The 13,490-nt window shown below is 35.9% G+C and overlaps 1 protein-coding gene across 3 annotated transcripts in view; it reads left to right on the top strand.

Moving 5' to 3' along the window:
* Nucleotides 1-13,490, top strand: part of LOC145259110 (nucleoporin p58/p45-like) — a 123,336-nt gene that overhangs the window by 45,564 nt on the left and 64,282 nt on the right. For all 3 annotated transcript variants that reach the window (XM_080116774.1, XM_080116776.1, XM_080116775.1), the window contains exons 10-12: nt 404-486; nt 4,938-5,139; nt 6,802-6,939. In XM_080116774.1, the coding sequence (XP_079972900.1) occupies nt 404-486; nt 4,938-5,139; nt 6,802-6,939 (423 nt within the window). The remainder of the gene's footprint in view (nt 1-403; nt 487-4,937; nt 5,140-6,801; nt 6,940-13,490) is intronic.

Below are 13,490 nucleotides of genomic sequence, written 5' to 3'. Positions count from 1 at the left end.
TTAACAAAGGTTGTTAAAAAAACATCTGAAGAAACTGTTTATACCTTTTAGATCTTAAAATATAATTAGGTGCATATTTAGAATTACTTATTAAAAAAAAAATACAAAAAAATCTTTATAATGTACGTGCTTGTCACGGAACGAAGATGTCATATTCCAAAAATCATGTGGGTTTGGTTAGTAACTTTTCTATTTAGCTACTAAACAAAAATATTTAGTTGTAAAAGGTCAACTAAAGATAAATTTGTCTCTGGAGCCCTGGTATTAATTTAAGGTAATGCTGATCAAGAATATATCAACTTTGTGAGTGTTTGTTTTCTAGTTTTTTACTTTTAGCTGGACACACAAATAGACAACTATCCTTTACATGAGTTTTTGAATCTTTGTTTTCATTTTATTGCAGAATTAACAATGCTTCTCCGCAAATCACATGAAAACTTTTTAGCGTTGGCGGCTGTATTCCATCAAGTTCACGAATCTGTGAAAGTAAGTAACAAAAAAACCCATCAAATCTTTAAAAAAAAATTTTTTTTTTTTTTCTCTCTCACTTATAGATTCTAAAACTTATCTACATAATTCCACCAGATTTGGCTTGAAGCACTAGTGGAATATCAAGTGTATTATTGGCAGTTAGAAACATTTATACTTTCCTTTATTAACGGAAATCTCTTCAGACAAGACATGAATGTAAGGCGCTAAAACAAATACTCCAAGGTTAAAATTAGCAAATAAGTTTTAGTTGGATCGATTCCAAATCAGAAAACAGCAATTCTTCCCCCTTTATCATATTTGTATTCTTCAGATAGCTTTTCATCTTGGATCTTATTTCCACAATGTTTCGGTTGATATAATCTCCAAACTTCAAGTGTATCTTGTTGAACTCAAATATTTTGGTTGAGCTCAGAAATCCACATGGAATTTCAAATGGAATCCTTTATTAATCTAAGGGGATAGCATGCTCTCATTCAGTCGACCATGGTTGGGTGGAAGTCCAACGTAATTTGCAATAACTTTCTGTAATTTTGCTGTATACTAATATATTTTTCTAATAGTAAAATTTCTGAATATTTATTTTAAACTGATATTTTTTGCATGTATCTCAATATAAATAAGTACAAAAAAAAAACTATAATAATTATACCGTTTCCAAGTTGCGTGTATTTCGTTATAATGTAAAGAACCCTTAGACAATATAAACTGTCATCGGCAATCAAGACGTGGACATTTTATGTTTCAGACAAAGGTAAAATTGAAAGGAATACAAAACACATTACTTCAAATGCATGTAGATACAAAATGTAGATGTGGGATTATTAATACCTTTAAAGATAGTTGTAGACTTGATAAACTTACAGAATAGAAAGCATTTGGGCATAAAACATACTCATAGAAAGGGGTGGAAAAATATAAATTATGCTGAATAACAACTGGATTCTGGGGTGGTTAGGTGGAGGTTCCACATGTGTTGAAGATAAACAAAGTTTGTTTGTATAAAAGAAATAATACTAAACATTAATGTTTGTATTATTTAATTCTATAATTTACTAGACTACCCGTGACCTGTTGGGTCAGTATGTTATATTAGCTATGAGATTAATGTATGAGCGTGACACTTGTGACATAACAGAAACATTTCAGTGAAAGTATATTAAAATGAAAAAAGAATTTCTATGAGTTGTTCTGTTTATAATTGTTTATTTTTGAAAAAAAGACTTAGTCATTGAATTGTAAGTGATTTGCCATACTTATAGGTAAATGTTCACTGAACAGATACAATAATACTTAAAGTTAAATTCAAATTTTGATATATCTTTTTTAAATGAAATTGTTAGTTGAAAGTATAGAATAGTTAAAAAACACTCTCCCCATGTTAAGAATGGCTGTTTAAATAGAAAATGAAAATAAAATGTAACTTTTTTTCATTTATCTTAAACATTCATGACCCAATATTTAATTTATATGTTAATAAGGTCAATACAACTAATTAAGACAATGCGGAAATGAACGATGTAAAAAAAAAAAAAAAGCAGAAAGTATTAATTGTTTATTTGGATAATCTAAACGCAAAAAAAAACTAAGCAATTGGGACGATCGTAACTATTTCATTTACGCTGTTATGGGTTTGTTTATGTACTCATGCGCAACCAGAAGTTATAAACCAGATGTGTGGTTACAACATCCGTTACAAGGTCATTTGAGTTTTATAATTATATAGATTTTCATTGACGCTTCAGCCAAAGCTGCTGGGAAGAAGCTGGGCTCTCTCTACCATGCTAGAAAACTACTTACGCCTGAAAGTATCCTGTACCTCTATAAGGCCACCATTCGCCCATGTATGGAGTACTGTTGTCATATTTGGGCTGGTGCATCTGCTACTTGTCTCTCACTCCTGGACAGAGTTCAAAAGAGTCGCCAACCTGATAGGTCCTGAATTGTCATCTAGGCTTCAACCTCTATCCTATCGACGAAATGTTGCATCCCTCTGCCTGTTCTACAAGTACTTTAATGGTGAATGCTCTGACGAACTGCAAGCACTTGTACCCCCTCGACGTGAATACCCCCGACAAGCAGCTCAGTCCCACCCCTTCACAGTAGAGATCCCCAGGTGTAAGAAGGCCTTCTACTCCAATAGTTTCTTTCCCAGAACTGATAGACTTTGGAACTCTCTTCTGGGATTCTGCTTTCCCAACTGTACTGACATGCAGAAGTTAAAATGTAATGTGAACAGACATCTTGCTGCTCATCTCCCTTCATAATACTCTTCAACTTATGTCCCCGACAGTAGCCCCCTACTTCAAAATGGCACTGTGCCTTGTTTGGGGTGAAAATTGGAAAAGAAAAAAAAAAAAAAAAAACAAAGCACAGAACCACTTTGTTGTGAGGGGCTACTATTTGAGTTCAGATTTGCAGGGATACTTTTTGATGGAGGGCAACGAGATGGCTGTTCACATTACACTTGAATTTCTGCATGTCCGTACAGTCAAGGAAGCAGGGGCCTGGAAGGGAATTCCAAAGTGCAGCAATCCGAGGTGGGGGAGGGGGGGGCTACTTGAGTAGCCTTACAGCATCTAGGGATCTCTACGGGGGGGGGGATTTTGCTGCTTTTCAGGCTTGTCTTTGAGGGGATACTAGTGCTTGGAGTTCGTCAGAGCACTTGCTGTTGAAATACTTGTAAAAAAGGTACAAGGATGCCACGTTACGGTGATGGGACAGAGATTGCCGTTTAGCTGATAGTTCAGGACTTATTAGGTTGGCAACTTTTTCTTTCTTTTTTTTTTTAACTCTGTCTAGGAGCGAGAGGCTAGTGGCAGATGCACCAGCCCAGATGTGGCAACAATGCTCCATGCATGGGCGAACTGTGGCCTTGTAGAGATACAGGATACTCTCAGGTGTGAGTAGCTTTTTAGCACAGAGAGAACCCATTTTCCTCGCAGCAGCTTTGGCAATAGCCTCAATGTATTTGTTCCAATTCATGTTGTCTGTGAATGTTAACCCTAGGAGCTTGAAGGAAGTACTTTCAGACAGTGTATCATTAGCCATGGCATCAGTGGTTCAGAAGGTTTCTTGTAATTATTAGATAATTAGAAAGAAAGGTGGTAATTTCAAGAATGTTGAGATATTTAAAGGATAGAAAAACTATGCCCACCGATTTCTTTCTTTTTTTTTTTTTAATAAAAATTTAATTAAATTTTAATATCGAAACAGGCTTATTTAAGCCTTTTTTCATGTGTTTTTTTTTCTTAACGTTCGTTTTTCTGTTTTCTTTTTTGTTTTTTGATTTTTACATTTAACATCATTCGTTTGCCTTACGTTAGTTTTTTTTTTTTTTTTTTTTTCAATGTTTTGCTCCCCCAGCTTAAGTTTTAACATTCGTTTTTATGTTTTCTTTTTTTACTTCGATTATTCTTAGGTTTTCATTAACACCCCCACCCCCTCTAAACACTTGAGCAACGCTGGGTATGCCCCCCACCCCCTCCACTAAGCAGGGTTTTTTAACGTTCGTTTTTCAGGTTTTTTTTACTTCGCTTATTCTTAGGTTTTCATTAACATCCCAACCCCACACACCGAAACACACCCGCGGAAACGCCAGGTACCCCTCGCTAGTATATATATATATATATATATATATATATATATATGTGTGTGTGTGTATGTATGTTCGCTTTTTGTGTATGTCCAAGAAAGGCTTTTTTCCGAGAAGCGATCGGTAGACTCATTTCTTAAAACTTTTTATATCACACCTAAATGATAATATCTACGAGTTAACAACCGAGGTTGCCTGTCTATTTAATTTGCCCGACTTTCAAAAGATAAATATTCAACATTTTTCGATCGCCGCATGTGCATTAAGCTTTTTCGTATAAAAAAAGAAGCAAACAGACTCGCGGTAAATAAAACAATGCCCCGCACTCAAAGTTGACGTCGTTAAATCGTCAAAAACGGGCACCTGCCGTTAAACGTTGCACTTTTTTTTTTTTTTTTTTTCACATTTTATTATTTTCCAACTGCACATCAAGGCTTCGTTTTTTTTTTTTTATAAAACAAACACCCGGCCAACAATTTTTGTTTTCGTTTACCCAAAAACACATACACCTCCAAACACCCGGCCAATGCCGGGTATCCCCTGCTAGTCTTTAAGAAAGGGCTTCTGGAGCCCCCTCAACCTTAATCACAGAGCCTCAAAGCTGTGTGGAGTTCACTTTGGGAAACCCTGTTCTAGAAGACTATTACTTAAAGTTGATTTACATAACCCTGATCTATTGTATACCAAAAGGAACGATGATCTACTGTTCATTTGTATTTTAGCGAAATAAGGGTTTGAATGCACAGCAAAATAAGGGTTTGAATGCTGTAAAACTCAACAAGCAACAGACTTTTATAATTTCTTTTATTTTAATAAATATAAATTGCAGAGTTTTTCCTTTTTATAATTGCAGACACTAAAGGAGAAGTATTTGAATTACCGGCGTATTTTTCTTGGAGATACCAAAGATATATTTGAGCTGAAAAAGAAAGCTTCTTCTCGGACAGACATCCCAGCACTTAAATCTCGACAGGGTCCTAATCCGTTCAGCGGTTTACCAAGCACGACAGCCATTGCCTTAGCCACTGCTCTCAGTCGAAATCAGCAAGCAACAAGTAAGTTTTTTAAGCTCTTTGATTTTTTTTTTTTTTTTTTTTTTTTTTTTTTTTTTTTTTTTTCTGATTTTTTACGTCATTCTTTTACAAGTTTCATCGTATTCGCTTTAAAAACTCTTTTACATGATGGCGTGTTTTGGACAGCTTTAAAAAATTTTCTTTAAACTAATCTATTTCTGCTTTTTTTATCTCAAATATATCCTTATCACTTCTTCCCATGTTTTACTTGGCCGCCACCCCTGCTGCCTCAACTGTCCTACATCTGTTAACCCAAAAGTTTCCAAAGACAATTAGCAAAAGTTGAGTTTTCAGAGAATAATTACCTTCCTTCGAACTCCCCGGTTTCTTTATTTTAGCATTTTCACTAATTGTCTTCAAAAATTATTTTCATAAATAATTAATTTAGCATTTTTTGTAATTTTTCTTATATTATTTTCATTACTGTGACATGACAATTCAGTAGATACCATTTGGTTTTACTTGAAATTCAATATTTCGATATATTTATTATAATGAAGCACCCAGAAGATTTCTTATAGTTGTGCACCTATCTTTCTAATATATATATATATATATATATATATATAGGGTGTCCACAAAGTCTGGCTAGATTATGTAGCCAGACTTTGTGGAAGCATCCTCTAGATTATGTAGCCAGACTTTGTGGGCACCCTGTGTGTGTGTGTGTGTATATATATATATATTTTCTAGGAGAAGCAAATCTCTGATTTAAAAAACCATAAAGCGGAAGACCATTACCCGCATTACGCTGGTCTGCAGTTTAATTTGTTGCTGGCTATCTTGCTCTTGCTTGTTGCTGGATCTCAACATTTTGAACCAAGAGAGAGACTTAGCTGTCGTACAAAGCTAAGACTCTGTAACATCATATTTGTATAGATACTCCCTCAGGCATTTGGGCTCATGGATTTTAAATGTCTGAGGGAGTGGCACTCGTCTGACAAGATGTTGCAATCATCATCATCATATATATATATATATATATATATATATAATCTTGAGTTGAGCATATTGAGAAGTGATACACGAATTACCATTAGCGTATAAAGCGATGCGCTTTGTGTAAACAAATTGAGCTTAGGTATTTCGGACGATATCAAAACATCCATCGTTAATTCATGACTCGCACAGCAGCCGCCGATCAGCGTAATGGTTAGGAGCCTTCACTGTCGTACAGGCGGTTGGGTTTCAATTCTGGCTTGATAGGTACCTGTCTAGCCGCACTGATGCGCTGAGAAACAGCAAAACAGTACTGTATGTGGATGCCTATATATATATATATATATATACACACTAGCAAAGATACCCGTGCTTTGTGAGGGATTTTGCTGTATACGCAGCTACCCTTGCAGTAGTGGATGGTGTAAGAACAACTCGAGCTATCATCATCTATTATGATCGGTCCAATAGCATGTTAGGAGAGTATGTGTGTATGTATATATATATATATATATATATATATATATATATATATATATATACACACACACGTAGGCTATGACTTTAACCTTGAAAAATGGTGGGGACCATCATCGTGCCAGGTTTGGTCATGATCGGTCCAATGGTGTGGGCTGTAGGAGAGTTGTACAGAGGCATGCACACAGACAAACATTATTATATGTATATATAACTTTTTCTTTTTAGCTGCTCCTCCTGCCATGGGTCTTGGGACGAACCTTGGCCAACCAACAGGATTTGGATCTGCATTTGGTACGCAACAGGGTTTATTTAACAGTACAGGTACAGGAGGAAGTTTATTTGGAAACACCAACAATAATCAAGGTATGTAATTTTAATATCTCTTTAGGAACATGTTATAATGGAGATTTGGTGTCTGTAATAAAAACTAATGAATCTAGCATTAACCTACAAGGATAAGTGGCATAACGGATTAAGTGTTTGGTAAATTCACTTCTAAGTAACACTCTTTTGTAGATAGAAGGTTCAATCCTTGGTTCGGGTGATTTTAAGAATGCACTTGCGAATTACTTGACTTTCACCTGGTCAAAGCTGATGGAACAAGAACATGCTACCTTTTTAAATAATATATAAATAAATAAAATAAAGGGTGCCATTAGAAATTCTGTGGCGATTCCAGAGTTCTACACAAAGATATCAGACACGTGAAGAAGGTTGGAGGTTACATCAGTTGAAACGTGAAAATAACTCAAGATGGGAAAAGCAGGCGAATAATACAATCTGCTCATAGAAAAAAATTAAAAATTATGCTTCTGCATATACCGACCCGTGATTTCCACAAAGTTGGCTCTGGCTCTTTCAGCAGCTGACAGAAGTAACCGGAAAAGGCCAGCCAAGTGTTCCTCATTTTTTTACGAACACACTGCCTGTTTTAAGCTAATATGAATCTATGAAGGATACTTTTTTTATAAATTGGAAGAAAAAAAAAAAATTAAATTACGCAGGTTAAGGTTGGGGTAGATACGTGTTTGTGATTTTATTCATTGTATTTCTGTTTTTCCTGTTTATCATAATTTTCTCATAGTGCTTTAATGTTTTGCGATTGGCTGCTTCTGGTTATTCGCGTCAGCGGCTGAGCACACCTGAAAAACTTGGTGGGAACTGCAGGTCAGTAAATGCAAAAGTACTGAAAAACGTATTTACCATCTTAACATAGGAGTTGCAAAATAGGGTAGTGGGATAAGGAAGGGGAGTGCATGCTAGTAGGTAGGATAGGGGTAGATCATGAGGACAAATTGACTTTATATATTGTGACAAGAACTGGTAGGGTTATAGTATACCAGGGGCTACAACCCCCCACCACCACCACACACACACATATATACTAGCATGTGTGCCCAGCATTGCCCGGGTGTTTAGAGGTGTATGTTGAGCAAAAAAAAATTTTTAAAGTGTTAGTAGGAAAGAAGGCTTGAACCCGTACCACGAAGAAGGAAAAGAATGTGAAAAAAACGTGACGCCTTTGCTGTTACAACCACCACCAAACCGGAAGTGACATAGGTTTAAATTAAGGCTAGACAATCGTAAAAAGGGATGACTTTAAAAAATATTGGTGAAAAAGGCGACCCCCTCCCTCCTTCCCTGTAGAAAAATGCCCAGTTGAGGGTGAAGAAATTAATGTTTTTAGCCAATTTTTCGGTATTTGTCATCTTAAGGGTCGAGCTTCAAGACGATACTGATCTTGATAAAATCCGTTGCTTCTGTCAAAAGTTTTAGGCAGACATATATATATTAGTAACTCAAAATTTTCGACCCAAACCGATTAAAAAGCTTGCTCTTTATGTCAAATTTCAAATGTTTAGACCAGAAATTGTCTGAGTAATTTGGTAGAGATCACAGAAATCAATTTTTTAAAACTTTGACCCCTATTATGACCCGTTAACATTTGTTTTTGGCTCAAATCAAGTTATTAAGTTAGATCCATGTCCAAGGAACCTATATCTAAATTTCAAGTGTTTACACCCAAAATTGTCGGAGTTTGGTAAAGTTTTCAACGGTCAAATTGTTGAACTTTGACCCCTTAACAGCCAAATTTCTGGCTGAAAACAGATTACAAAGATATACCAAATCTCACTACCTTGTATATCAAATTTCGAGTCAGTAGACTGAAAATTGACAGTTATTGTGTAGGGAAATGTGTACACAGACAAACAGACACTTTTGCTTTTAAAGATATATAGATATAATGTTCAGTAGACGGATAATGCCCACACGTATAATGTCTACATGCGCCAGGACCCCACCCAATTCTCTTATCGTTATATAGCCCCTCCCACACACATACCAACTACTATCTCAAGAACAAAGCATGCTGAACAAAATAAATCAAGAGAGGTTAAAGGCTTGGAGGAAATTAGGCGGAGATTTTACAGGCCTTCTGTGAAGATATGAAGAACTAACCGGCTAACCCACAGCACCATAAAAGCGACCCACTGTGTCCAACTAGGTGTCATAGTGTACCCAAATTGATTTAATGACTATAACTGCAATGGAAAAGAACAAAGCAGCGTACAGGTTTTTCCAACATAGCAGAAAAGGGCTGCTCACCAAAAGGAAAACTATGTTTAAATTACAAGCAAGGATATATCTAATGAGACAGATATGTGTACATGGAAATGAGCATAGCACCTTGTGAAATTTCCAACGTAGTAAAGTAAAGGGTAGACCACTAAAAAGGAGAACGATGCTTAGAAACAAGCAGAGCTATATATAACTATCTATGTATCCATGACATTATGCTAAGAGGGAATCAAGCTACGTATGGACTCTCCCCTACAGGACATGGACTCTCCCCTACAGGATGAACCTCTAAGGAAATATATTAAATTTTGAGCTGAGACGTATACAGAAATATGTGCACCCGCAGGAAGCATATGGAACACAAAAGGGAAAGCTGACCAAAGGCTATCGAATGCAAAGGAGTTCGTTTCACTTCTACACTAAAATAAGCGATTTAATAAAAAGGATAATGGAGATTATCTCTTGGAACATTGGATGTTTTGACCCCGCAGGAAATTGGAAAAATATACAAATCAGAACTTGATTATATTGGATGATACCATTATACATTGAATCGTTGCAAATCTTCAAAGGAAAAATAATACCTCTTGAATATTTTATTTTGTTGGATAATACCTGTTTCCTCATTTTGTATTCACCCTTTCCCGTTTCCCTGACCCATTCCATCCCTTGAGTTGCAGAGTTTTTTTTTGTTTAAATGTTTTTGTGCTTTGACTCAGTCGTTTCACATGATTCTTCTCTCACCCATTGAGCGTTGTCTGCATATCCTTTGGAAATCATTGATTCTTAATGTGTAATAAAATATTATATATACAGGCAGCAAAAAAGGCTGCACTTGTAATTTTTTCAAAAACTGCAAATTTAAGCTAAATTTAATGTAACTATTTAAACAAACTATACCTCATTTGATTGCCCTTTTATTCTTCTATAATTTTAACTTCTATAATTTTACCTGTTCATATTTGACTTTTAATTAAAATAGTCTAGTGTTCACGTCAATTTAAAAAAATAACTTCAAATTGAAAGAAAGTCCACACAATGGAAAATTGTTATTTAAATGTAACTTTAGGACATTAATGCAACACAAATACAACAGGAACACAATGAACTACTTAATATTTAGTAGCATAGCCTTTCTGCAATTTGACAGCCTGCAATCTTTTGGGAATTCCTTGAATTAAACTGCAGCAATACTCCAGGGAACGGTCATCCCACTTTTCTTTAATTTTTGTCCAAAGATCTTCCAAATTTCAAATTTTATCATTGCGTAGCTGTTGCAATGCCATAAATTTTTGATAGGATTGAGGTCTGGAGATTGTGCAGGCCAATCCAAACATGGAATATCATGCTCTTCCAGGAACCTCTAGACATTGCCAGCTGTGTGAATGGGAGCATTATCCTGCATGAAGATGGGATTATCATCCAAATTCCGACCAAAGTAGGGTAGAAAATTCTAAGTCAACATATTAATGTACTTGGTCGAATTAATTCGACCTTGCAAGCGAACTATAGGCCCTGGACCATTGGTACTAATAATGCCCCACACTAAAACTGAACCTCCTCCACCTTGCAGCGTTGAAACTGAGCACCTAGTATTAAATTCTTTGTCTTTCTTCCAATGGACGTACTGCCTACCATCACTGCCTAACCTATTGAACTTGCTTTTGTTGCTAAAATGCACTTTTGACCAATATGAAGAATCATGATCTTCATTTCATCTGACGAAGTCCAGACAGCGCTTTCTGTTCTTTACAGAAATCATTGGCTTGCGTCTTGCAACATATCCTCGTGAATTAAATTCCTTTAATCTGTTCTTGACAGTAGAAAGAGAGTACTTTTTAACAAGATTGTACTGTTGTTGGATTTGGGGAGCCGTTCCAAATCTGTTTGTTAGGCTGTGGATTTTGATAGCATTGTCTTCTCTGTTAGAAGTAACTCTAGTACGACCAGATTTAGGATCATTACGAACACTGTCGGTGTTTTGGTGCTTTTGCACAGTCTTTTGTACCGTTTTCTCGTTACATTTCAATCTGCGGCCAATTTCTCGATTGGATAAACCAGAAAGTTGGAGATTAATGGGTTCCTGACGATCACTAAGAGAAAGTCGTGGCATATGGACTAAATGTTACATTGTATAACCTGGAACAACAACAATTACGATTAGATATGCTTTGTTGCCTTTCGATGGATATTTTAAACTGATTTAGGGGCGATAATTTTAGCTGGTTTTAAGCGAATTTGTTGCTGCAGACTTTTTTTTTTTTTTTGCCTCCTCAATTTGAAGTTATTTTTTTAAATTGACGTGAACACTAGAATAATTCAATTAAAAGTCAAATACGAACAGGTAAAATTATAGAGGAATAAAAGGCAAATCAAATGAGGTATAGATTGTTTAAACAGTTGAAATTTTAGATGTAGGTTACTTGGACATGGATCAAACGTTTTAATTTGATTTGAGCCCAAAACAAATGTTAAGGGGTCAAAGTTTAAAAGATTTGACCTTTGTAGTCTCTGGCAAACTATTCAGCCAATTTTTGGTCTAAACATTTGAAATTTTACATAAAGTGTAATCAGACATACAGCAAGCTTTTTAATCAGTTTTGGGGCGAAAATTTGGCTGGCAACAGGTCAATGTTGAAGAAGTTTACCTTTGCATACTGTACCAAACTCCTCTGCCAATTTTAAGTCTAAATACTTGAAATTTTAGATGTAGGTAACCTTGACAGGCGTCAAATTTTATCTCTGCGGTCTCTACCAAATTACTCAGACAATTTCTGGTCTAAACATTTGAAATTTTACATAAAGGGTATTCAGAGATAGGGCAAGTTTTTTAATCGGTTTGGGTTGAAAATTTTTAGTTACCAATATATAAATGTATGTATGTTTGCATGTCTGCCATAAACTTTTGACAGAAGCGATGGATTTTACCAAGATCAGTATCGTTTTGAAGTTCAACCTTTCAGATGACAAATATCGAAAAATTGGCTAAAAAACATTAATATCTTCACCTTCAACTGGGAACTTATCTACAGGGTTGGGGGTTGCTTTTTTTGCTGATATTTTTGTAACGTCTTCTCCTTTCGATAGTCTAGACGTAATTTAAACATAAGTCACTTCCGGTTTGGTGGTGGTCGTAAGAGCAAAGACATCACGTTTCTTTCCCGTTCTTTTCCTCCTATGCGATACGGGTTCAAGCCTGCCTTCCTACTACCACTCTTTTTTTTTTTTTTTTTTTTTTTTTTTTTTGCTACTCAACATACACATCCAAACACCTGGGCAACGCCGGGCTGAAATGCTAGTATGCACATACAGTTATGAAGAGTACATAAGGCTCAAGCAAAGCTGGGCTGAACTGCTAGTTATCTTTATATTAATTCAGTACATACTTTTTGCACGGCTTCCAGATTATAAATTATTTGATTGATAGATCCTATTAAAAAAGAAGACAGAAGCTTTAAATTAGTATATAGATACGATAATTTAATGTTTGCAGCATGCTACCACCCTCCTCTCCAATAAATAGGATCTCTCAATCATGGAAGACGCAATGTGAAAAAAAAAAAAGAAATTGAATAAAAATAAATGATAATGGGTCAATTTCAGGCCATAGGATCCAAGCATAGTATCTGCTCTGTTTAAAGGATGAATACTGCTGCCATATCTGGGCAGGAGCTGCTAAAAACAGCCTATCTTGCCTTGACAGAGTTCAAAATAGACTTCGTGGCTTAGTGGTGGATGCCCTTTTCTCTACCTTGCAACCTCTCTCCCACAGAAGAGATGTTGCGAGCCTTTCCTTGTTTTATCGTTATTTCTATGGCAGGTGCTCGTCTGAACTCCAATCTCTGATCCCCCTCTCGCCAATCTTTCACGAAAAACACCCGTCTAGCCGAATCCACTGTGAAAAATTTCCCCCACTCTTTATCTGTGCCTAAATCAAAACGTGGATTCCATGAACAAAGCTTCTTTCTTAGAACTGCACGCCTGTGGAACTCTGTTTCGTCTGCCTGCTTCTCACCTGACTACAACTTGGATGTGTTCAAGTCCAACGCTAACAAATTCCTAATGAACCGCCCCCTGAAGTAAACACTTCATCGAATCTCCACACTAACATAATGTACTTGCAATAACCCTTATCCCTGAGTGGCTTCCAGGCCTTGATAAGTGGTGATCACTGTAAAAAAAAAAAAAAAAAGTAGTATAATATCGTGGGGGTTTTCATTCACGTAGGGCATCCATACAATGGAAATCTCAGACTTCTATAAGGATATTGGAAGATAAACTGTGACAACTAGATATATTCTGATAGTACATTAATCAGATTTAAATAAATATTT

The sequence above is a fragment of the Euprymna scolopes genome, chromosome 34 (assembly GCF_053919585.1).
Source record: "Euprymna scolopes isolate OS-2025 chromosome 34, ASM5391958v1, whole genome shotgun sequence".
In the NCBI taxonomy this organism is placed as follows: Eukaryota; Metazoa; Mollusca; class Cephalopoda; order Sepiida; family Sepiolidae; genus Euprymna; species Euprymna scolopes.
This window is presented reverse-complemented; position numbering and strand designations above follow the sequence as displayed.